Source organism: Drosophila suzukii, chromosome 2R (genome assembly GCF_043229965.1).
Source record: "Drosophila suzukii chromosome 2R, CBGP_Dsuzu_IsoJpt1.0, whole genome shotgun sequence".
Lineage (NCBI taxonomy): Eukaryota > Metazoa > Arthropoda > Insecta > Diptera > Drosophilidae > Drosophila > Drosophila suzukii.
Window position 1 is genome coordinate 8,269,751 of NC_092081.1, and position 22,252 is coordinate 8,292,002.

Consider the following 22,252-nt stretch of genomic DNA (forward strand, 5'->3'; position numbering starts at 1 on the left):
ACTGGCACTCCATTATACCTAACGCATATTCAAAATCTAAAGTGAAGAGTAAATTGTGGTTGTCACAGAAACCTCTTTGGCCAAAATATGTTGAGGCTATTCCTAAATAACAGTAGAAGATCGATGAATCTCTTTTATAACCATTAAATTTCAAAATCCTAAAATTAGGTTCATTTAAGCAAACCGGAAGTTAAACTGGAATACAGGTCTCACCGCCCAAAACCCATTAAAACACAAATCTGGCTTAAAGTGTGCCTACAGGTCTTTGATTATGTATTTAGCACGTCGATACAAATAGATCTTTGCTTCGTTCGATAACAACACTCGAAAAACACTTTGCAGATAGAATTTGTTCCGTTGACTGGGTAATTTGTGTAAATACTTTAACATTTAACTTAGTTGGGCTGAAGAACCAACAATTTACGATAACATACGAAACGGGGTCTGCTAACAGGTCCGTATACTCTTCGGAACGGCTGCAATGTAGAATCAACTATTAACGTTATTCAGTATTCGAGACACAAGGTTCAAGAATACACGATATTTGGGAAAATCATAAGAAAATCAACTGGCGGGCAATATAAATAAGTTATGTATTTGTGCGTATTGTATGCGTCTGTTGATATGATGAAATACTTTCGTATGTGCTGCTGTCATGGGCCTCTTCGTCTGATCGTAGTTAAAACCATAAGACGGATTGGATGCGGTGCCAAAACAACTGAAAAAGCGAACACAGAGACAGATTCGAGGGTGCGGATAGGAGAACATGGATGCTTCGATGCAGCGATGGAGGCGGTAAGCGGAAGTGGGGAATTTTGAATCCGAATCCGAGTCCGAGTCCGCTTAGGCGACGGCGTCGGTGTCGCACTCCTCCTCGACGGTGATGTACATACCCTCCTCCTCGTAGGCGGAGTCGTGCTTGGCCAGGATCCGGAGCAGGGGACGCAGGCGCAGCCACCACTGCTTCTTGGGGATGCGTTGGCTGGAAGAAGAGTTGGTAAGTAGTCCCAATTAGTTTTAATATTTTTTACAAAATGATATACTAGTTATGTATAACATATTTGGAGGAAAAATTAAAGGACTATAGAATTTTTCATTTTGGGGTACTTTGGGGTAGACTATTGTACCAAATAAATCTTAAAATGCTGTTTTAAAATATTTTCGAGTTTCGTTCTTTTTAGATTTTTATGTTAAATCGTTAGGGGGTACATTTTTTTTAGGTACCACTTAATTATAAAAGAAACCTGAGATATCTCATCTTGTTGCAATACTTTTGGAAGATTTTTTTATGGAATGGATGAAATTGGATTCGTTAAATCTATAAACAAAAAAATTTACCCCCCTTTTAAGAAGTATTTTATACTTTTAATAATGTAAGAAAACCTGAGATATCTAAGAATTTTTTGAGTAATGGATAAAATTTGATTCTTTTAGCAAAAAATGTACCCCCTTTATACACAGTATTATATATTCTTCATAATACAGGAAAACCTGATATATACCATCTTGTTGAAATACTTTTTTAAGAATTTTTTGTTGAATACCCAATAATACCCAATCCCAAAACTAAAAATACTCACTCGAAATTGGTTTCGGCAATGAGCTCGACCAAGGGCGAGAAGCGGTACTGTCGCGACACGATTCCCAGCAGGGTGGCGGTTTCCGGAGCCTTGCAGTTGACCACTCCGTTGGCGTCCACGTTCGCCTTGATCTGGGTGGCCAGCCAGTCGACGCACTTGGCGGCCATCTTGGTGCCCATGTTGCGGTCGAAGGGAGTGGGGGAACCGCCCTGCTGCATGTGGCCCAGGATGTTCATCCGGCACGTAAAGAGGCCCTTACCCTCCTCCGAGTACAGGCGGTAAATGAAGTCCGTGCTGTAGTTCTCGCTGGCCTTCTCGTTGCGCAGGATCAGACCGCGCGAGACGCCCTCGGCCATCTTGGAGGCCATGTGGTAGACATCCTGCTGCAGGTCCTTGATGGAGAACTTCTCCTCGTAGATGTAGGCGGCATCAGCACCGCCGGCCAGACCGGCCAAGGTGGCCAGGTAGCCGCAGTAGCCACCCATCGTCTCGATGACGAACACTCGGCGCTTGGTGCCTTGGGCCGACTGACGGATACGGTCGCAGATCTCCGTGATCTCATTCAGGCCAGTGTCACAGCCCAGGGAGAACTCTGTGCCGGGCACGTTGTTCGAGATCGTCGATGGGATAACCACGATTGGGATGCAGAACTGCGGGTAGTTGTCCCGCTGATCAGCAATCTGTCCGGCGGCATGGTAACTCTCGAAGCCACCGATGATCAGAAGACCCTGGATCTTGAACTCCTTCAAGCGAGCGGCAATCTCCTTGAACTTGCCCTCGGGCAGAGTACGCTTGGTGCCCAAGTAGGCGCCACCCTGACCAACCCATCCCGAGACATCGGACCTGGGGAAGGGGTTTAAATTAAAGTTTGCTCTATAGGGAATTAGATCTTGAACTTACCAGCCCAGCTCGCGGACATTTCCGGCAATCAGACCCTCGACACCGTCGTTGATTCCATAGACCACATCTCCCCGGTAGATGGCGTTGCGCACGAAACTGCGCACCGCGGCATTCATGCCACAGGCCGGAGCTCCAATGTGCATCACAGCTAGGCGGTAGCCCTCGATACCTTTGCCCTCGGCGTCGAAGTTCTCCTTGGGGGGCTTCAAGCGCGTCAACATCTTGTAGGTCTCCAGGTTCCTCTCGAAGGAACGACCGCGCAGCTTGACGGCATCCGCCCAGCGCTTCTCCTTCATGGCCTTGGCCACCGCCTGGGTGCGCTCCACGCACTCCATCAGCGGCACGCGAACCGCCTGGTTGCCATCCAGGGAGATGACCACCGGCACCGACTCCTTGGTGGCCTCCATCAGGGCCAAAGTGGCCTCGGCACCCATGCGACAGGCCTGCAAGGGAAAGAATCGTTATAGTTTACTATTTCTCCAACATAATAAACATATCGTAAGACTATCTTAACCACACAGACTTCAAAACGCTGCATCGTTTAATACCAAAATACCATTTTAGGCGTTCAAAAGTATGCTACAAAAACGGAATTATAGTATAACGAAGTTTTGTTTGGTATAGTCTTAAAAATCGCATCTTTCTCATAAATCTTCTTTAAGTTTGAGGGTATTATTTCTCCAAAGCGATAAATTAATATCTAAACCTTACAGACATCGAAACTCTGCATCGTTTACAATAATGTTGGCGTTAAAAAGTATGCTACAAAAATAAAATACCAAGGATTACGAAGTTTTGATTGGGATAAAGATGAAATCGTATATTTAGGATATGACAAATATGACAAATGAATATATAAACCACAAAGACTTCATCGCTTAATATTGGCGTTAAGAAGTATGATACAAAAATAAAATATATCAAGAATAACAACGTTTTTATTGGGATAGTGAAAATAATCGCATATTTTAGGTAATACTTGGGATTTTACTCACCAAAATACGATCGAAGGCGCTGGGATTGCCACCGCGCTGCACGTGACCCAAAACCGTGATGCGGGCATCGTGCTTCAAGCGCTCATCGATCACCTTCTTGACATCCTCGGCAGTGATGGGATGACCCTCCCGATCCATGGCACCCTCGGCCACGATCACGATGTTCAGGCGCTGGCCAGCAGAACGCTCCTGTTAGGAAATCAGTAAAAATACATGTTATGGTACACATACAATATTCTGTTGTTTGATGATACAAAAACTACAACAGCACAAACAAGTTATGAAGAGACTAGATGAATAGACATCATCTATTCTACGATGTACGTATATTTTATGTAGGCTTTGCTTTTGATGTGTGAATTATGTATGTTTAACCAAGTGTGTATCAGCAAGCTTATGATTGCAGTACGTTACAGAATGATATGTGCTTCAGACATATATTTAAAAATTAAATGAAATTATGGCGATGAATGATTTCATTCTTTCTAGTGAAAAGGATTTTATTTGAAACATACTGGTGGTAATTAACGTTATAAAATATGAATAAAAATCACACAAGTCGCAGTAAGTCGAGAAGTATAACATTTATGAAGAATTACAGATCGATTAAACGAGGATGAGCGTTAGTGGAGTTGGGAAAGTTAATACAGGAACTCAGTGACATCATGAGTACATAAAACAGAGACCCAAAGACCCAAACAAGTAATTCAAATAGCTGTTAAAGCCGTTTATCGCCATGGAAATTTCGGCACACCGAAAAGGTCAAAAAACAAAGCAGTGAAAAATTTGAAAACTTTAAATTTAGACAAAATATTAACGAGAAATTTATCGGATAGCGAAGGACTCTAGGCCTGACCTGCTGGAGCTTGGCACAGATCTCGTCCTTCCAAGTGACGGACACCGGCTCCTCGGGAATGAACATAAAATCAGCCTCAGTGGCTATGGCTGTCGATATGGCTAAGTAACTAAAAAACAAAAGATTAAGTACTAAATAAAACATGTGTCACAAATGTAGGGAGGATCATTATTTGGGGATTGGGACTGTCTGGGATAAACTTAAGATTAGTTACAATATGATTTGGATATGCTGGTACAGACAAAAACTGTGCGTAATACATTCCGTATCTCTGTTTGTATATAGAGAAGAAATCGTGTGTGCAATAGGCAGAATATATAGTATAAAGCTTTTGTATAGCATGTGTCGCTCTAAATCAGTGTCTTTAAAAAATGGTGTACCAGTGTACTACTTAGGCATTGAAATCTAAATTAAGCGACAGCAACTGCACTGAAGTATAAAACTTTTATCTAAAAACAGGAATAATGTTTCGACAATTTTTTTTTAAGTAGCATTATTCGATCTTTTGTTAAAACCAGATATATAATGAGGAATATTATTATTTTTTAATTTTAAGCATATTCACAGAGAACATCCAAATTATTTGAGTTAATGGTTATTTTTTATATCATATTATAACTTAAAGATTTTTTAAATATTAAATTATATCATTGAAATTTGAAAGATCGAATTTAGCTTGTTTCCGGATTCTAAACTGAAATATATTGTAATATATCATTTTTATAATGAATATTTAGTTTTTTTTTGTTGTCGAGATTGTATTCCTGATACTATAGCAATTTTCTCAGTGCATAAGAAATGGTTAATAGAGCTGCATCTTGCCTGGGCCAGCTGAGAGCAGAGCCTGTCTGGCCAATCGACCTTGGGCGGCATTTCGGGAATGAAAATGAAATCCGCCTCGCACGCCAGTCCGCCCACAAGAGCTAAATAGCTGCAAAAATACATTACAAGATATTAGTCAAAGGGGGGGTGCAAAGGGGTTCTTTTTCTTGGGGTTGGATGGGGACACTAAGATCGATCGACGGGGTGTCTTTGCCATAAAAACAGAAATGGGCGAACGAATGAGCCGACGACACTCAACAGATTTCCGTTTTTGGTCTTGCCTGTTCCAACTTGAGGACAAGTCGATCGGGCCAATCTTGCGGTGGAGGAGACTCGGGCAGAAACACATAGTCTGCCTCGGAGATAATGCCGGCTACCACCGGCAGATAGCTAGAGATATTCGTGGCAGGATATTAGCTAAAATCCCAATTAATCACTGACACTTAGGCTTAAGCAAGGGCAGCCCGAATTCGCTTGAACATGGCATAGAAATCAACTTACCCGCAATGACGACCCATGACCTCCATGATGAAGGTGCGCTGATGCGAGTAGGCGGTACTGGAAATGGCGTCGATGGCCTCGATGATGCGGTGCAGGGCCGTATCCGTGCCGATGGTCATGTCCGTGCCACAAAAATCGTTGTCGATAGAGCCCACCTATGAATAAATAGCTATAAGTATCTATATCCAAAGAACACCCCCCTTTATAACATACCAATCCAACGATATGCAGCACATTGAACTTATCCTGCTGCTCGGTGGTAATGGTCTTGTTCTTCACCAGCTCATCCAGCAGGCTGGGCCACTCCTGACGGAACAGATTGGCACCGGTGAGGGAGCCATCGCCGCCAATAACCACCAGATTGGTGATGCCCTTCTGGATCAGGTTGTTGGCAGCCTTCAAGCGACCCTGGCGCTCACGGAAGTCCTGGCAGCGGGCGGATCCAATAATGGTGCCACCACGATGGATGATGGAAGAGACCGAGGCCCAGTTGGCTTCCTGGATGCAATCGCCTCCATCAACCATTCCCTGGTAACCCTCGCGGATGAAGTAGACCTTGGCAGAGATACGAAATTTTTGTAAAAATTATGAAAACCAGAAGAGTTATCTTTATAGCGCATGACATCATTAGCAAAATTTAACATGAATCATCTACAATTAATGTTAATGAAATTCGCGAAAAAAATAATTATGATTAATTTTCACATTGCTGAGATTATAATATTTGTATAAGACTAAGGAAGTCATTGTTTAAGAACCCATTAAAGTTGACAAAATGACACTGTATGCGAAATGTGTCTTGTACATTAAAATGTATTTAATTATTTTTACTAAATTAAAACATTGCTAAAGAAAAGTTACAGTTTTATTCTTATAATTAACCATCAAGTTGATGTGAACAAAATATTTTGATCTCTAAAAATGTAAATCTGAAGCTCCAAAGCAAAAACTTAAAAAATAATATAAACAATAATGATGCCATGACACTTTTAGATTATTTCGATCAGATTAGTTAAACCGCCTAGACGCCATTTAAATAGAAAAGTATATAGCATACTCATGGAATGTATTCAACTTTTCAATATAGAAAAGCTAGCCAATTGCCTTTCGGCGCGTGTCATTAATTTCACTTTTTTTGACCCCCATTAAATTGAATTTAAATAAATAGATGTTAATCAATTTAAATTGGGCACCAATTGACAAATTATTTGCCTATTTTAGAGGGCAAAAAAGGTGCTTAACAGACAGAATTTCCCTATAACATGTAAGAACTCTTTTGAAAAGGAAAATAAACCGAAACGAAACCAAAAGCGACAACAAAAAGCGAAACAAATTAGCCGAATTAAATCGCATGTGAAAGTACCGAAAATAAACCCAATGTCAATGTGCATATACACATATATTCTTGAATTTCTTTTCGCACCGATTAGAGATTATCTAACTGGCTTAACAGACCGATTGCCGTGGTTCATTGCCTGCTGATAAGCAAATTACCAGGTGTTTTACGTAAAGTTCTGAGTTCACATGGGGTTGCTTTTGGCGTTTTTTTGGGGTTTGGGTACACGCTACACGATGCTGCGGGGGCGGAAAGTACTTGACAGAGGTCACCAACTCACCTTGCAGCCCAAATAGATGGCCATTCGCACACAGGCTCGTACGGCGGCATTCATGCCCTGGGAATCCCCGCCGCTGGTGAAGACCGCCAATCCTTTGTCCTTCTGCGAGCCGCGGGCCAGGAATCGTTGATTAATCTCGGAATTCATGTTTTTTAATTATATCTGTATCTCGGATTTTAGGGGTATATCTCTCACTAAGCACCACACACACACTATGGACAACCAACTGTTATGCACTAGGGTTCCCTATTGATCACTTATCAGTTTTTTCCTTTTGAAATATTTTAACCACGCAGCTGGAGAGCTGGCTTATATCCAAATGGGCTATAAATACTACTACTGCTCCTTTCCGTGGCTTTTCAGTTACTAGCGATATATATTCGGAGGCGGTATTCACAAGTTTCGCTTTTGCTTTTGACGTTTCAAGGTGACCTTCAGGCCAGACGCATACACAACACACACGCACACAGCGACGGGCTTTCCGTGAGTGCGTACTGATGCAATGCAAACTTTGGATGGTTAAAATCCTCTATTTGCTAACCGCAACACGATTTTTTCAACTTTTTTGGTTTAAGGTTGAAAATTAGTGGATTCTATCTGTTATGAACGGACTTTTCGCGAGTAGCAACGAGCGGAAAATAGCGTTTAAGCAATTTGTTTACGTTCAGCCCACAGTCGTTCAGCTGTTGATCAGCTGTTAATCACTGGGCGAGTAAAAGCTTTCGCGAGCTTTCACCGCTGGGAATGGGGGAAATTTTGGAGCTGTTTTCATCGGTGGGTTGGGTGTGCGATGAGGGATATCGATATGGGAGCTCTTTGAATTCTAACTGGTTTTTGTGGGTTTGAAAGGATTTTCAAAATATTTATTTCGAAGATAAATAAAATGTATGGGCTAAGGGTGGTTATCCAAAAACATTTAAATACTTCTTATTAGATCTTAAAAATATATGCCGAAAAATCTGTACTATAAGCTGTTATTTTACACGAAATTTCGTTATAAACTATAGATATCCTTTATCCGTTCCATGTGGATTAATTAAATTGATGAACTAACATACGGAGCACTTTTTATTTTAATTGATTTTTCGGGGCTTATCAAAACTAATAATTAGGTCTAATAATGCTAATAATTAGGTCTTTAAAATATATGTCGAAGAATCTATACATTAATCTGTTATACTACACGAAATATCTTTATAAGCTATCTTTAATCTATTTTTGAAGATAAATAAAGTAGGTTGCCTTAGGCTGGTTAGTCAAAAACATTTAATTACCTCTTATTAGATCCTAATAATATATATATGTCAAAAAATCTATACTTTAATTGCTATATAACACGAAAATTCTTTATAAACTGTAGATACATTTTATCTTTTCTTCATAAAATAAAAAAATAGAAGAACTTACATAAGGCTTATTAGGATGTGCACAATCAAGAACATCTTGATATGTTTTTAAGCTCTTTCGCAGCTCATCAAGGTTTTTACTACATTTCTTTTTCGGTTCATCCTTCTTTTTCTTTCTAGCAACTTTTTCAGAATAGTTTTTGGCATTAAGAAATCCACTGTGCAAATTGGTAATAACTGGAATATGTCGTCCACATGGTTTTGGAAATCTATATTCTTTGTCATTCTCTTTAGCAGGGCCATCGTCCTTTTGATCACCGGAATCACTGTACGACTTTATGAAAAGCAGCTTAACATTTTTTTTGTTCTTTAAAAAAACAACTTTTTTATGGCTGAAAAAGAATAGAGTTTAAGTGTTTCTAAAAATGAAGATATTACATACGGCTCAGAAATTAAATCGCCCGAACGACTTTGTGTGCAACGGTGATCGGTCCTTGGAATGGTCAACTAATGGGCAAAAAATCCTTAAAAAACATTCGATTATCCGCGGTTCTTTACCTTTTGTCTGATTAGACGGTTTTTGGTGGTGCTCCGTGGAAAAAAAGTTATAGGTTGTGGTCCATGAAAAATACGCCCTTTTGGTATTGCCCCATTAATTTCCAAACAACTTTAAAAATAAAAAACTTGAATATGAAGAAATCTTGTATCCAGATACCAACTTACAATGATTTAAATTTAGTTAATACTCGAAATTTAATTGAATGCATGCCAAATTAAATTTTGCCCCTAAATTTTTAACATTTTTATAAGCTTAGCAAATTTTCTATATATCTTTGGCCTTTAATTTTTTTTTTTAATTTTTGACATTTTCGATAAAGGAACCTCGATTCAAAAATAAACTCCCATTAAAAAGCGTTCGCTTGGTTTTTTTTTGTATTATTTATTTAATTTTTTGGTTTTTTTGTTGGTAATTAAGAAACTGTAATTTCAATAAACTTAAATATTCCACTCATACATCAATCTTTGCCTCTGTTATATGCATACAATTTACGCCTACACCCGGTATTTTTTTTCATCTGCTTGTTAATTTCTCTGTTTCATGAATGTATTGCAGTTTCACAATATTATTATTTTATATGTTCTGGGATTCGACTTATTAGCGTTGCGGCAAAAGTGTTTCTTTTATTTAAATATATATTTTTTTGTTTGTTTTTTATTTATATTCCTCACATTCATAATATAGCGATAAATTCAATTGCGAAAATATACATTTACTTGTATCATACATACATATGTTCTGTATGTTACCGTTTTGTTGGACAATAATATATTTTCTTTCAATACACATGCAAAGTTTTTTCTTGTATTTAAATTAAAAATTTGAATAGTTTTAGTTCACAATATTTATGTATTTTGATTCGATCTTCATTTAATATTTTTTTGTTTTGTTAATATTTCCATTGCTGATTTGCAGGCTGCAATTGTCATATATATTGAAGAAGTCGAAAACATTTTCGAACGATAAAATGAATCGTTAAGAAACAAACGCCAGATTTTAGGAACAATTGATGGCTGTTTCTTAGTTTGGGGAAACGTTTTCTCTGGGCTTTCAAACTTCGAATAGTTGCGCCCAACCAACGAAATTAATTGGAAGATTGTGCAGACATTGCGCACAATAAAACTCGTGCTTTCGCCATGTTGCACATAAAATAATAGACATGACTTGACTTCCGCCATCGGTTAATTAGACTTCCATTTCGATTTGGAATAATTCATTTGACAGACAGCTGGCTATATGTATGTATTATATGAGTTATGCTTTTCACAATTGTTTATACCAAGAAAAAACAACAAAGAAATTGCAATTGTAGATTTAACCCTTTTGTTTTATGTAAGACATGTATAAAAAATAGCAATGAACAATTATATATTTTTTCTGTACTTTTCCGTTCTCTCCACGTTCCTTTAACAGATATGGTTCCTGATTCATGGGATTTGAACCGATTTCCGCACGTGCATTATAAATGCAGCCCTGTCTGTGTGTGTCTGTGTTTGCTTCTGTTTCTGTGTGTGTGGGGGGAGGTTGAAAAACGAAAATTCAAATTAATTTCGAATTCAAATAAAACATAAAATGGGAAACTAGGTTTTTTTTTGGTTTTATTTGTTTAGAAAAAGAATTACAAATAATACATAAGTTTTTGTTTTTATTTTTGTTTTTCTCATTTGGTTCGCTTGGTTGCTGTTGCTCTTGCTGTTGTTGTGGCTGTATCTTTTGCATTTGTTTCTGGTTGCCATACGAAAATTAAATAATTAATTTAGACTCTTGCAAAAAACATGTATAATAACCGATTATCTCATTTCATTTCTTGTGTATACAGTTAGGAATATTATTTATTTGTTTGTTTTGTAAGGAGGAAATCCACACGAGGCATCGCCAGGGCGAACAAATTCGGAGCATCCAGAGTTTGGTCGTTTCGATTTTGGGGGGGGGGGGGAGAAAAACACTCAATTGCGAAATTTCTTCTACATTAATTTGATTCAAAAACCGGAAATATCCATCCAAACTCCGAAATACTCCGCATTCACTTGGCCCGCACAGCGATGCTGTATTTTTCTGTACTTCCTAAGCAGTTGCAGTGGCTACATTTGAGTCAGATCGACCGGCATCTCCTCCCATACATTTTGACTATATGTATACAGGAGGGGGGCTAAGAAATACCCGTGAAAATCGGGCGAAAACAGCCTCAAATGCCGGCCCATCGGCCCCAAATGAACTGTGAAGCATCCTGCCCTCAATTCGTATGTAAATGTCTCAAATGTTCGCGCTTTCTGCCTTCTGCCTGCCTGCCTGCTGCTCTCTCGCCTGGATTATCGTTTCATTTCAAATTGTTTTGCTTTGCTGGTTTTGTTTGCGTTTTTATAATATTTGTTTCTCTTTGTTGTTTCTGGTTTTTGTTTGTTTGTATTACTGAATAATATTTGCATAGTCAAAAAGGAAACATTTGCTTAGTTGTTTGGTTAGTTGTCGCCGCCCTCCTGAGGCTCATCGCCGTCGCCTTGGGTGTCGGACGTCCAGAGGGTCAGGTTGTCCCTCAACAGCTGCATGATGAGTGTCGAGTCCTTGTAGGAGTCCTCGTTGAGTGTGTCCAGCTCGGCTATCGCATCATCGAACGCCTGTATAGGTTGCCAATTAAAAAGGGATTTATATTAGTGCTTATTTATAAAAGGCTTCATGTCAAAGGAAATGTTTGGCAAGGCGAATGCAAGTTGGTAGAACAAAAGCATTTTCAAAGTGGCGTTAGGTTCATCATACATTCATAATTGGCTTCACTAAAACAACTTCATCGAACTAAACTTGAAAGCAGAGTGTGTAAATCAAAATAAAAGTAACAAAAGTGTATGTTTTTTGACCTTAACGAAATAAAAAACGAAAAGTGTTCACCAGCAAAGGCCGCAAGTAAAGTATTATTTCACAGGCAAAGTTTTTGGCATTTCTCATGCAGTTTGGGGGAAAAATGGGGAGTATACATGACGTTTCAGAAAGTTTGGAATTTCAGTAGAGTACAAAAAGTATGTTCGTTAAAAAAAATAGTTGCCAAAGTTAGTTTTAAACATGTTACTGATGTGAAAAAGTAGGAAGTTTAAGCAGTCCAAAAGTTTAACATTTTAATTGTCATTAATTAGGGAAATGTGATAGCAACTGTCTGGAAATTCTTTCTCTTTTTTAACTTTTGAAACGCCCTGGTGTGTTAAACTTAGTTAAAGCTCATTTAGTTCATTAGTCGCTGGATTTCTTACTCGGTTTAGTCACAGAACAACACAATAATTGGTATCTTTTCATCGGATGATTAGTATTCGTAAGCGAGTTATTGGGTATACACAGAAGAGACATGTATAAGTTGAACTGAACCTGTTTAGCTAAGTGACAAGCCCTCGCTGGTGAATTGATAATTTCGTAATAGAAGACGGAAAAGTTGAGTGCAAGACCTAATCTGATTGGATGTGTGGGCTGCATTTTGGTTTTTGCAATATCGAACGCCTCCTGATAGGCTTTTTTCGAGTCCTCAACGACGGCTTAACGATTTACACACGATTCAGTTATGTAAAAAAGTAAGAAACAAATACCAAAATGTTAGGAAAACCATTTTAAAAAAGAAGGAAACGGAAAAGTTCTTAAATATCGATGGAGAGTGATTAGATTTTTGTGTGCCTTGCTCGCTTGCCATACATTTCGATTTGACGAGCCAAGTCCTCAGAGTATTTGCTATTAACCTGTTTAGCCAATTGGCAAGCTTTGTCTGGTGAGTTCAAAATCTCATAGTAGAAGACTGAGAAGTTAAGGGCCAGACCCAAACGGATGGGATGTGTTGGCTGCATTTTACCCTTGCTAATGTCAAATGCATCCTGGTAAGCGGTTTGCGAGTCATCGACAACGGCTGTGTTTGCAAGAATATTTGTTTGTTTGGTTTATAAAAGAGTTTGTTATCGTATATAATTTGGGGTGTATCATTGGGATTCGGGTGTTTTTGATTGGATGCTCCTCTCCAAGATACTTACTGTTGCGTGCGTCTCCTGTGGCAACCTCGGCTAAATACCTGTAATAATCACCCTTCATCTTCAGGTAGAACACCTTGCTCTCGGGATTGCTCGCTTTTGGAATAAGGTATTTGTCCAGAAGTCCCTGCAAGTGAAAGAGAGAACAAGCATTTCAATTAAATTCCGATCAATTACGCGCCTCGACCGCTACAATTAATCAAATAAGCCCAGTGGCTTATATGGTAAACTCTGTTCTGGCTCATTTTCCATTTAAAAACCCATCAAGCACGCGTTGAGTTTAATCCAATATAAGAGCCCCAATCAAAGGAAATCGAATGGGTGGGGAGAAACCCCAAGTTCAACCCTGGCCGTGGTCTATTTTCTGATCCGTGTATGGCAATATAAATTCCATATACACACAAGCCAAACCTTTGTGTGTGGGGAAAATGTGTGGAAAATGTTCATTTTATAAATAGATTTATTGATTGTAACAAATTTTATATTTCACTAGAGCAAGGAAGAAGAGCAGAGAACAGGGCCCACCCTCTGGAAAAGACACCCGACCGACCGACAGCTGAGCTTGCCAAGGGCGGGGGTCTTTATATATGTATATATAATATATATATTTAGGAGGCTGACAGGTTTGCTAGCTCCATCACCGCAAATTGAGAAGAACACCCAAGTGAGTTGTGGGTATAAAAATAATTAGATGGACCAATTACAACCCCATAAATCCGTCAGAAAGAGACTTGCGCAGAATTATGGACCATCACTTACCAAAACTTCGTAGCAGATTTCCCTCAGCTCCTTCTCCACACGCTCTCTGTACTCACGGGCGAGCTGCTGTTTTCTAGCGGATGCCTCGGTTTTCTGCTCGATGGAGGAGATGACACGCCACGATGACCTGGTTTGGGCATGTTAAACACACACCCGGAGATGGGGGCATGGGGGGGAGAAGAAACATACAGTTTAGCACTCGAACACCAATCTACGCTGCGACATCAATCAAGCGGTGATTGATTGATCGACTCACCTGCGGGCACCGACCACATTTTTGTAGGCAACGGAGAGCAGATTTCTTTCCTCATTTGAGAGCTCAACGCCAGTCTCTGTGACGGATTTCATGGCCTGGGCCATGTCATCGTAGCTGTAAAAAGAACACTCAATTAGTAATTAAAAATACATTTAATCTGGCATAGCACAGAAATAGCTTTTTATAAACAAGGCCCTAGAACTTCAGTCTTACTACGAAATGTTTAAGGAGCTATAAAACAATTATGATATCACGACGTGGTATTCAAACCAATTTAGTACTATAAATTCTGTGATAATGCAACAAAGATTGTTTTTCTAGAATCTAATCTACTAAGTAGGTTACTAAAGTAATTCAGCAATTCTGCAACATGTTAAGATCACATTTAGGGGACTCCAAACTTACCGTTCTGATTGCTCGGCCAGTTTAGCCTTCTGGACCAGCTCTTCCTTATCGACTGTCGACATTTTGTTTGATTTTTTTTATCGGTTACTTCACAAAACTAATAAAATACGCCACACAGTTCGATATGCCGTTCAAAAGTTGCTAACGATGGCTTTCTGGAATAAATAAAATCGTAAACAAGAGTATTAGTAGTGGGTTTTTCTTTAGTGGAGGAGAAATGTAGGTGAGGCCACCTTTAAACGTTATCTCGGCCAACGGCTCTTGGCAGTTGGCCTTTTACAAAAACACCTGACTGACTAACAGACTTCTGTTGCGAACTACCTGGCTGTTATTTAGCTTGAATTCCACAGCCACCAGTAGTTACACAACACTGCGAATTTTTTATTGGTCAATAATTTCTGTAAAGTGAGGTACCCACTAAAGGGGTATACTGGGACTTTTAAGGGGATGACGAGTCTTATAAAAAATGTATCTTCTTAAATGTTTTTGTGAAATTCTATTTTATTCCATACTAAAATCGCAATATTTTATAATAAAATCATATATCATAAATACTATAATATCAATTCATAAATACTTAGTAGAATAACGTTTTCAAAGGTACTGGATCGTTATTCCTTATACTTGTTAATACGAATTATGGACATTTTTTCAATGGTATTTTGGGTATGTAATTATTCCAGCTACCTTCTTGTCCCACATACCCCAATTGCACTTGCACCAAGTATTCCAGGGTATGTCGTACGAATTTAGTTTGTTGTCATGCTTCCGCTTGACGAAAGTGTTGAATTTAAAGCTGCGATGACTCATGGACTCGCAGCAGGTCTTTATTGACTAATCGCTGACGGAATGGCTAATTTAAAAAGGAAAAAGCCAGCACAACTGGACATGGCCGCACGTGTGACAACTGTGCGCAACTATTTAGAGCCCAGTTTATCGGTTATGGAAGGCCGAAGGTGGAGAGATAGAGATACAGAGAGTATCTGGCAGATAGATGTGAAAAAAACACAAGTTCGACAACAGCGATAAAAATAAACCATGAATAAAAAAAGAGAGAGGGAGAAATGGAGCAAAAGTCGGCTCGCCTTAATGCGTTTTCATATATTTTTGTGTGTGTGCCAAAGATAGATATTTATGTACGTGCATAAAGACTGTCTGTTTGTATTCCCCGCACAGTGACGCACTCAATTAGTTGCCCACTCAGTGAACTTCTATCGATTAAACGTGTTGTAATTATTAGAACACAAAAAAACGAAGAGAATAAAACTGAAAAATATGCAACAGTCATTAATCCACTCACACGTAATGCAATTAGAAAATTTCCGCGATAGGATCTATCCAAACTTTCAATGTAGGATCAATTTCCGGCTTGGATTTTTTTTTGAAAGGGACGTGAGGGAACGAAAATCGATTAATTTCCGCCCGAAAGGGAAGAAAGCTTGGTAGCCAGAACTCATCCCAAAGAGGGGTGAAAATCGGTGTGTGGAAATGCACATGGGCGTTGCTGGTATTTTTAGACAACTTGCGCTCTGGACAAAAAACATTTTGTTTGCCCGCCCCGGCGGAAACCTCGAAAACCAAGCACAAGAATGCCAGCTAATGCAGCCAGCCGATGATTGAAATGGAAAAATCTCGGCACATAGGCGTCATAGAAGCACCACCACCGACCATTCCGCAAATACAGCGTTCAATTGGATTTACAGGCCAGCTTGGCTAACTGCGACCACAACATGTGGCCCATAAAAAGATCCAAGAGATAGAGATTCAAATATATAGAAATAAACCTATGAGCTCAGTACGATGAACAAAATAAGTTTAAAATAAATAAAAAAATATTTATACTTAAGTTCTAAAAGTGTGTTAAAAGATATTGAAGTTGAAACCTGTTAGAACTTGTAGATACTTTAGTTAAATAGTGAATGCTGCGCAGTTACATAGAAATCATCTGATAGATGTTTTCAACATGTGAAAGGCAAGTTGTTTGTTTTGCGATCGACCTCCAAATTGAAAAAGCATTGACCCTTTGTCAAAACAATAGGCGGCAGGGCGTGGCGAGGGGAGAGGTGGGAAAAGGGTGGGTGCGGTCTGCCAACGCGTTTTTAGGTCAATTGACATGTTTCACTGGCTGTTCGGCAAATGCCAAAACATTAAGCCAGGCGTAACGTAAATTAACGTAACACTCCCCTAAATGGGCACAAATATGTTTGTATTTTTCAGCGGCTAAATCAAAAAGGCCAGAAAAAATAAAAACTTGTTTCAACCACGCATATTGCTCATCTGCTTGAATGAATAAATTGGTAAACAGGGGGGAAATTTACAGGTGGGATGAGGTGATTTAGGTGTTATTTAGTTACACCCTTTCAAAAGGTAAACCCATATGGTTAGGCCAATTCCGGGGCTAGAGAACTCTGCAAAATCCATGTCGGTACTTTGGGTACTTTAAACTTTATCTGCGCCGGCCGACACAGCATGCGCAGTAGCTTAAGAACCCCCCGAACCCAGAACCCAGTCCTCATTCCTCCCCGATGATGTAGAAATTCCTCTACACTGTAGATACCGCTATACGAGTACGAGTACGGCTCTACATGGAGCGAAAAAGTTACTAACTTTTCTGGGGGCTGTGTGCGTGCGATTCTTTACGTTCGTGTGTGTTGGTGCGTTCTGGGTGGTGTGGTGGGGATTGTGATTGCTGAGATGGTGTTGGTGGGGCCGCCAATCGTGTTTCCAAGTGCGGCGCTACAGAATTATAAAAATAATCGGGAGAAAGGGGGTGTGGGGGTTGGGCGGAGAGAGAGAGAGAGAGCGGAGAACGCCGCAGCCAGAGAGAGCGGAGAACGCCGCAGCCAGAGAGAGCGGCCAAAATGTATCTACCACAGGCGGCCGCCAAGTGTGTTGAGTTTGGCCAGCAAACCCACCTAACCGCGTGTCCCCATCCAAGTTGAGATATATATATATATCTATCTTTCTTGCCGTACTGTGTGTACATATAGCTGGCTATATATGCGTATATATAGAAGTCGGCTATGTCCGCCGCCTACAACTTAACCGATGAACCGCTGATGATGATGATGATGATGAGAAATCCGAAGCTACAAGCGAATCTCACCGCATCACATACATGCACCAATACTCGAGCAATTCGGGAATGTTCTTTTCTTTCTTTCCTTCAATTTTTTTTTCTTTTTGCACAAATTCACACTTTTTACTTTTTGCGTAGAATTTTTTTTTTTCAACTTTGGATCGATGCCTGATGGAGGTAATTCGATTTTCCTGCGGGCCGAAGTATAGATGCATGTAAGTGATTACTCATAGGCGGTTTTACACGTGTGTTTCTCCTTCGGATATTTTAGCAATTTTTTCGTTTTATAATTCCAATCCGCACACTGGCAGGCGCACACACATAGATACAAGGCACTCTGGGCCAGCAAAAATGTTACTTACATTCTCGATTAACTGAAACTGAAACGACAACGAACACCTACCAACGAACGAATGAGAATGACGGACGGCAAAGGTTGCACACATTCGCCGCGCCGCTGTATCTGTGTTTCGGCTCTCTTTCTCTCTCTCTGCCCACACTCACACAGCGGCACATGCGCCGCCAAAGAGAGGGAGCGAGCTTCAGGGTTGCCAACCTGCCTGTGGAAGTAATGTTGCCAGGTGTGCAGGTGATACTTAGAAAACCAAACTTTAAGATACAATTTTTATATATACTAATTAACAGCCTTGTACGAACTTGTAGATAAAAAGCTTACAAAAAAAAAAGAGCCAGCTTTTATTGTCAAGTCTGCGCATTTATCAGCTCATGAAGTAATAGTTTACAGTTCGTTTCCAACCTGTTGAAACTTTCTTGCGCTTATCTCGCTGCCAGATTACGCTTTTATCTTGACTTTATGGCCTCCGCAAGGAGGAAACTAATCGCGAGATGTATGCCACTGATAAGGGGGTGCGGTAAATTGCCTTAATTCTAATTTGGATTTCATTGAATTCGTGCACTCACACATAGAAACGCGATATCAGCGGCACTTATGCTTTTTACGAGACGTGAGCAAGGGCCGTCAATTATGGGCGTGAAGTTAAGATGGGCATTTCGAACTTAAGTTTTAGCTTGACCTGAAGAAATTATTAGTTTTTATATTCTTATTTTTAATTGTCATGCTACCTATAATAAGACTTTCTTTTTAACTTAAGTCAGGAATAGGATTTAAGGAATTTGGAATATTAGCCAGCTTTTTCTTAAATTAAAAACTAAAGATGGGACAACTTTTAAGGACTTTTTATAAGTTCTAGGAAATGCCATAAATGTATGACAATGCGATTATTAAGGACAAAAGATCTTATACACATAAAAATATAAAAAATATTTTCATATAAATAAAAATTATTTGTGATTCCCCAACTCGTGGCTGACGCGACACAAACTTTGCTCACGCGCCCATCTCTACTTTTTACTACAGCTCACAAAGAACAAGACGGAGAAAATTACGTCATCGGCGTCCTATTTGCTTGCGGTAATGAAAAACTGCTACGTCCATTTCCACTCGTAATGGGATTTTCGCAATGCGAATACATCACGCAACGCAATATTGAAGGCCCCGCGGGCAGCTGGCATCCAATTAGGAGGCCATCGAATCGATAAAGTGCGTGGGCGGCGCAGTTATTCGGGGAAAATTTCTATCCGCCGACAATATGGCGGTCGCAAGCCGACACACGACGCACTAGCTGAATTTACTCACTGCGCCTGGGTTTTCAAGCGTTTTTCGACTATCTGCGTGTTCCCTGGGCTCACAGCACTCGAAGTTTAACTTAGTTTTTAACGGGCAATCACTTATTAATTAGTTAATTCACCTCTTACGGCTCGGACCTGAAGGTTCTTCTTCTTCTTAACGCGCAGCTGTGTTGGAAAACGTCGAAACTCTGAGTAGGGATGGGCTTGCGGGAATTTTCCAACCCAACCCGCGCGGTTCGGAATTCCGATACACAAGACCACTATCGATAGTTGATTGCACACACTTCTACCATCTCAAGCAAGCCGCACGTGTTTACGTTGTGTGGGAATAATTTCTTGGTTCTAGCTTCGAAAAAGTTTGATTTTTAACACAAACAGACATGCCGCGCTCCAAACGTGATAAGAAAGGTGAGAGTTTGGATATTCAGGTATAAGATTTTTAAATCTAATGTTTGCTATTTTCATTCCCTTAGTTTCCCTGACCAAAACCGACCGCAAGGGTCTGGCATGGAAACAGCGAATTGTGGACGACATTCGCTTTTGTGTGGGCAAATATCCCAATATATTCGTTTTCCAAGTACAGAATATGAGAAATAGCTTGCTCAAGGATCTGCGACAGGAGTGGAAAAAGAATTCACGCTTTATCTTTGGCAAGAATCGTGTGATGCAGATTGGCTTGGGTCGCACCAAAAGCGAGGAAGTGGAGTCGGATTTGCACAAGGTAATTGCTAGATAATATGTATAAATTATATCTTATTTTAATTATATTTATCTAAACTAGCTCTCCAAGCGTTTGACCGGCCAGGTGGGTCTGCTCTTCACGGACAAATCCAAGCAGGAAGTGCTCGATTGGGCCGAAAACTACTGGGCCGTGGAGTATGCCCGCAGTGGCTTTGTGGCCACGGATACTGTCATCCTGCCAGCTGGTCCCCTAGAGGACTTTGCCCACTCCATGGAGCCGCATCTGCGATCGCTGGGTCTGCCCACCAAACTGGAGAAGGGTATTGTCACACTGTACAGCGACTACACGGTCTGCGAGGAGGGCAAAGTACTGACGCCCGAACAGGCGAGAATCCTCAAGCTGGTGGGCAAACCCATGGCCAAATTCCGCCTGACCATGAAGTGTTCGTGGACCAAAAGCGATGGATTCCAACTGCACGTCGAGGATGATGTGAACGATGAGGAGCAGGCAGATAGCGCCATGGAGGAAGAGGCTGAGGCTATGGATGACAAGGAAGACGAAGACGACGATGATGACGAGGAGGATGATGAATAAATTAGTTTTAGGCGTAGAATTAATTTTTTTATGTATATATCAAGTACAGAAAATATATATACGTAGATTTTTAAAGTACTTTACATATTATCTTACGTTCAACACAGATAATACTTGATTAATGGTAGCTTATACTAATAACTAAGTAAACAAAACACTTAAGAAGCATTTCAGATATTGCAGCTAAGACCAAGAAAGGCACCAAACTTCAGGTTGCATCGTCCGAGAGGATGTAGAGCACCAAAGGCCGTTCGTTTTCGCTATCTTCCTCCAAAAGATCGCTGTTGCTGAGGGAGATGTCCTGAGAGGCAGCGGACTCCAGCTCCAAGGCATTTGTGGTGGCACTTAGAAAGAGCTCCAGAGGCATAGGCTGCTCAGAAACTTCTTGATTTGTTAAGGCTTTGGTCTCCAGTGCCGCTGGCTCCTGATCATCCTCCTCCTCCCCGGCGGACAACTCCAAATGTTATTGGTCCGTCGAGTTGGGCGGAACTGTGCAACCGGCGGCAATGTGATCCATTACCTGTTGCTTCAGCTGGGCCACATGGTCCTTGAGGTTCTTCACGATGCTGCCCAGATCGACGTTCTCGCCCTTGAGGATCTTGACACGGTCTTCCAGCTTAGAGATGCGCTCCAGCTTGCGCTTGCGGCACTTGGAAGCGGCCACACGGTTGCGCTGCCTCTTGCGCTCCAGCTTGATCTTCTCCTGCGTTTCCATGTCGATGGGACTGACGGTGGGCGAACCGGCTGGGTTGATGGGTTCGTCCTTGATCACCGAGAAGCCCTCGGAAAGATTGGCGTAGGTAAAGGTTCCCCCGCTGATGCCATTGTTCACAGCCGTCATGGCTGTAGCAGTTGTTGTGGTATTCGGCGCGGGGTTGACGGCTGGAAAAGCCTGCGAGTTGGTGTGCAGATTCTGCAGGGCTTCCTCGAAGCCCTTGCCGAAGGCCTCCTGCTCCACGGTGACGGGGCCTGCCTTGGTGGGGAACACCTTGCCCGGTTGCGGTGTCTGGATGAGATTGTTCGACAGCAGAATCTTCTCCAGATCGGGTGTGTTCAGGGTTTTGGCCTGCAGATCGGGTGAGTTGATGACCAGCGGTGTGAAGATGCGCTTGTTTTTGGCACCCTTGCCATTCAGGTCCAGGGAACCCGGTCGCTTGTTGGGGTTCGGGGTGGATGAGCTGAGGTTGGGCGTCTGGAAGTCCAGCGACATGGGGGCACCTTCTTCTCCGACGGGCTCTGTTTTCGGTACGATCTGCACGGCGGTTGCTCCGGCACTGCCTGCGTTCGAGTTACTTAAATTCGCTGCTGCGGAAACGGGGGTTTTCATCTTTGCCTGCCCTGCAATGCGGTGACGTCAAGCGGATTCGTATGAAAACAGAAAAAACAATTCTGATAAAAACTCGTTTCGCGATGAGTCATGCGAATAACTCGCTCTTCTTCTTGCTCACCAGAGGGTGGGAACGTTTAAGGTCGCGAAATGTGATAAGAATAATCTGTGTTTGCTCGCTTTTGTTTAAACTGTTTTTAATCACCAGTTTTAACTCACTGGTTTTTTGGTTGCTTAATTGCGTTTAATTTATTTATAAAAATATTTATTACGCGCAAAGTTGTTGTTTTCAGAGTGGTTGTTAGATAGAGATGTGCAAAATTTACAAAA

General features: G+C 40.9%; 4 protein-coding genes and 2 long non-coding RNA genes across 13 annotated transcripts; 3 read left to right on the top strand and 3 right to left on the bottom strand.

Annotated features, from left to right (window-relative positions):
• Positions 1-244: 244 nt before the first annotated feature.
• Positions 245-7,925, bottom strand: Pfk (ATP-dependent 6-phosphofructokinase). Of its 4 annotated transcripts, XM_070995099.1 has the most exons (9): positions 7,271-7,925; positions 5,868-6,209; positions 5,655-5,809; positions 4,332-4,440; positions 3,476-3,664; positions 2,481-2,923; positions 1,581-2,423; positions 894-982; positions 245-476 (listed from the first exon to the last, which is right to left on the bottom strand). In XM_070995099.1, exons 1-9 carry the CDS (start codon positions 7,415-7,417, stop codon positions 448-450), a joined length of 2,346 nt encoding a protein of 781 aa, XP_070851200.1. In that variant the 5' UTR covers positions 7,418-7,925; the 3' UTR covers positions 245-447. The 4 variants fall into 4 exon arrangements, with proteins under 4 accessions (XP_070851200.1, XP_016929678.1, XP_016929677.1 ...); XM_017074189.4 differs by having other exon boundaries at positions 245-982; positions 7,271-7,924; XM_017074188.4 differs by lacking the exon at positions 4,332-4,440 and adding an exon at positions 5,154-5,262 and having other exon boundaries at positions 245-982; positions 7,271-7,924.
• Positions 7,926-9,536: 1,611 nt separating this feature from the next.
• 14-3-3zeta (tyrosine 3-monooxygenase/tryptophan 5-monooxygenase activation protein zeta) lies at positions 9,537-19,576 on the bottom strand. 5 transcript variants are annotated; one of them, XM_036813782.3, is made up of 8 exons: positions 19,439-19,575; positions 14,591-14,745; positions 14,186-14,299; positions 13,930-14,056; positions 13,174-13,297; positions 12,889-13,052; positions 12,527-12,655; positions 9,537-11,790 (listed from the first exon to the last, which is right to left on the bottom strand). In XM_036813782.3, exons 2-8 carry the CDS (start codon positions 14,650-14,652, stop codon positions 11,635-11,637), a joined length of 876 nt encoding a protein of 291 aa, XP_036669677.1. In that variant the 5' UTR covers positions 14,653-14,745; positions 19,439-19,575; the 3' UTR covers positions 9,537-11,634. The 5 variants fall into 5 exon arrangements, with proteins under 5 accessions (XP_036669677.1, XP_036669679.1, XP_036669678.1 ...); XM_036813784.3 differs by lacking the exon at positions 19,439-19,575 and adding an exon at positions 19,327-19,351; XM_036813783.3 differs by lacking the exon at positions 19,439-19,575 and adding an exon at positions 18,032-18,073.
• LOC118876991 (uncharacterized) lies at positions 13,317-13,956 on the top strand. Its single transcript, XR_005013930.3, has 2 exons — positions 13,317-13,834; positions 13,894-13,956. It is a non-coding gene; the product is annotated as an uncharacterized lncRNA (long non-coding RNA).
• Positions 17,511-18,391, top strand: LOC139352548 (uncharacterized). Its single transcript, XR_011603765.1, has 2 exons — positions 17,511-17,884; positions 17,981-18,391. It is a non-coding gene; the product is annotated as an uncharacterized lncRNA (long non-coding RNA).
• An 11-nt stretch (positions 19,577-19,587) lies between the features above and the next one.
• On the top strand, positions 19,588-20,673 carry RpLP0-like (ribosomal protein LP0-like). Its single transcript, XM_017073587.4, has 3 exons — positions 19,588-19,727; positions 19,793-20,040; positions 20,101-20,673. The coding sequence occupies exons 1-3, from the start codon at positions 19,700-19,702 to the stop codon at positions 20,593-20,595; spliced, it is 771 nt and encodes a 256-aa protein (XP_016929076.3). The 5' UTR covers positions 19,588-19,699; the 3' UTR covers positions 20,596-20,673.
• Jra (Jun-related antigen) lies at positions 20,610-22,245 on the bottom strand. Its single transcript, XM_017073586.4, has 2 exons — positions 22,044-22,245; positions 20,610-21,933 (listed from the first exon to the last, which is right to left on the bottom strand). The coding sequence occupies exon 2, from the start codon at positions 21,920-21,922 to the stop codon at positions 21,059-21,061; it is 864 nt and encodes a 287-aa protein (XP_016929075.3). The 5' UTR covers positions 21,923-21,933; positions 22,044-22,245; the 3' UTR covers positions 20,610-21,058.
• Between the last annotated feature and the right edge of the window lie 7 nt (positions 22,246-22,252).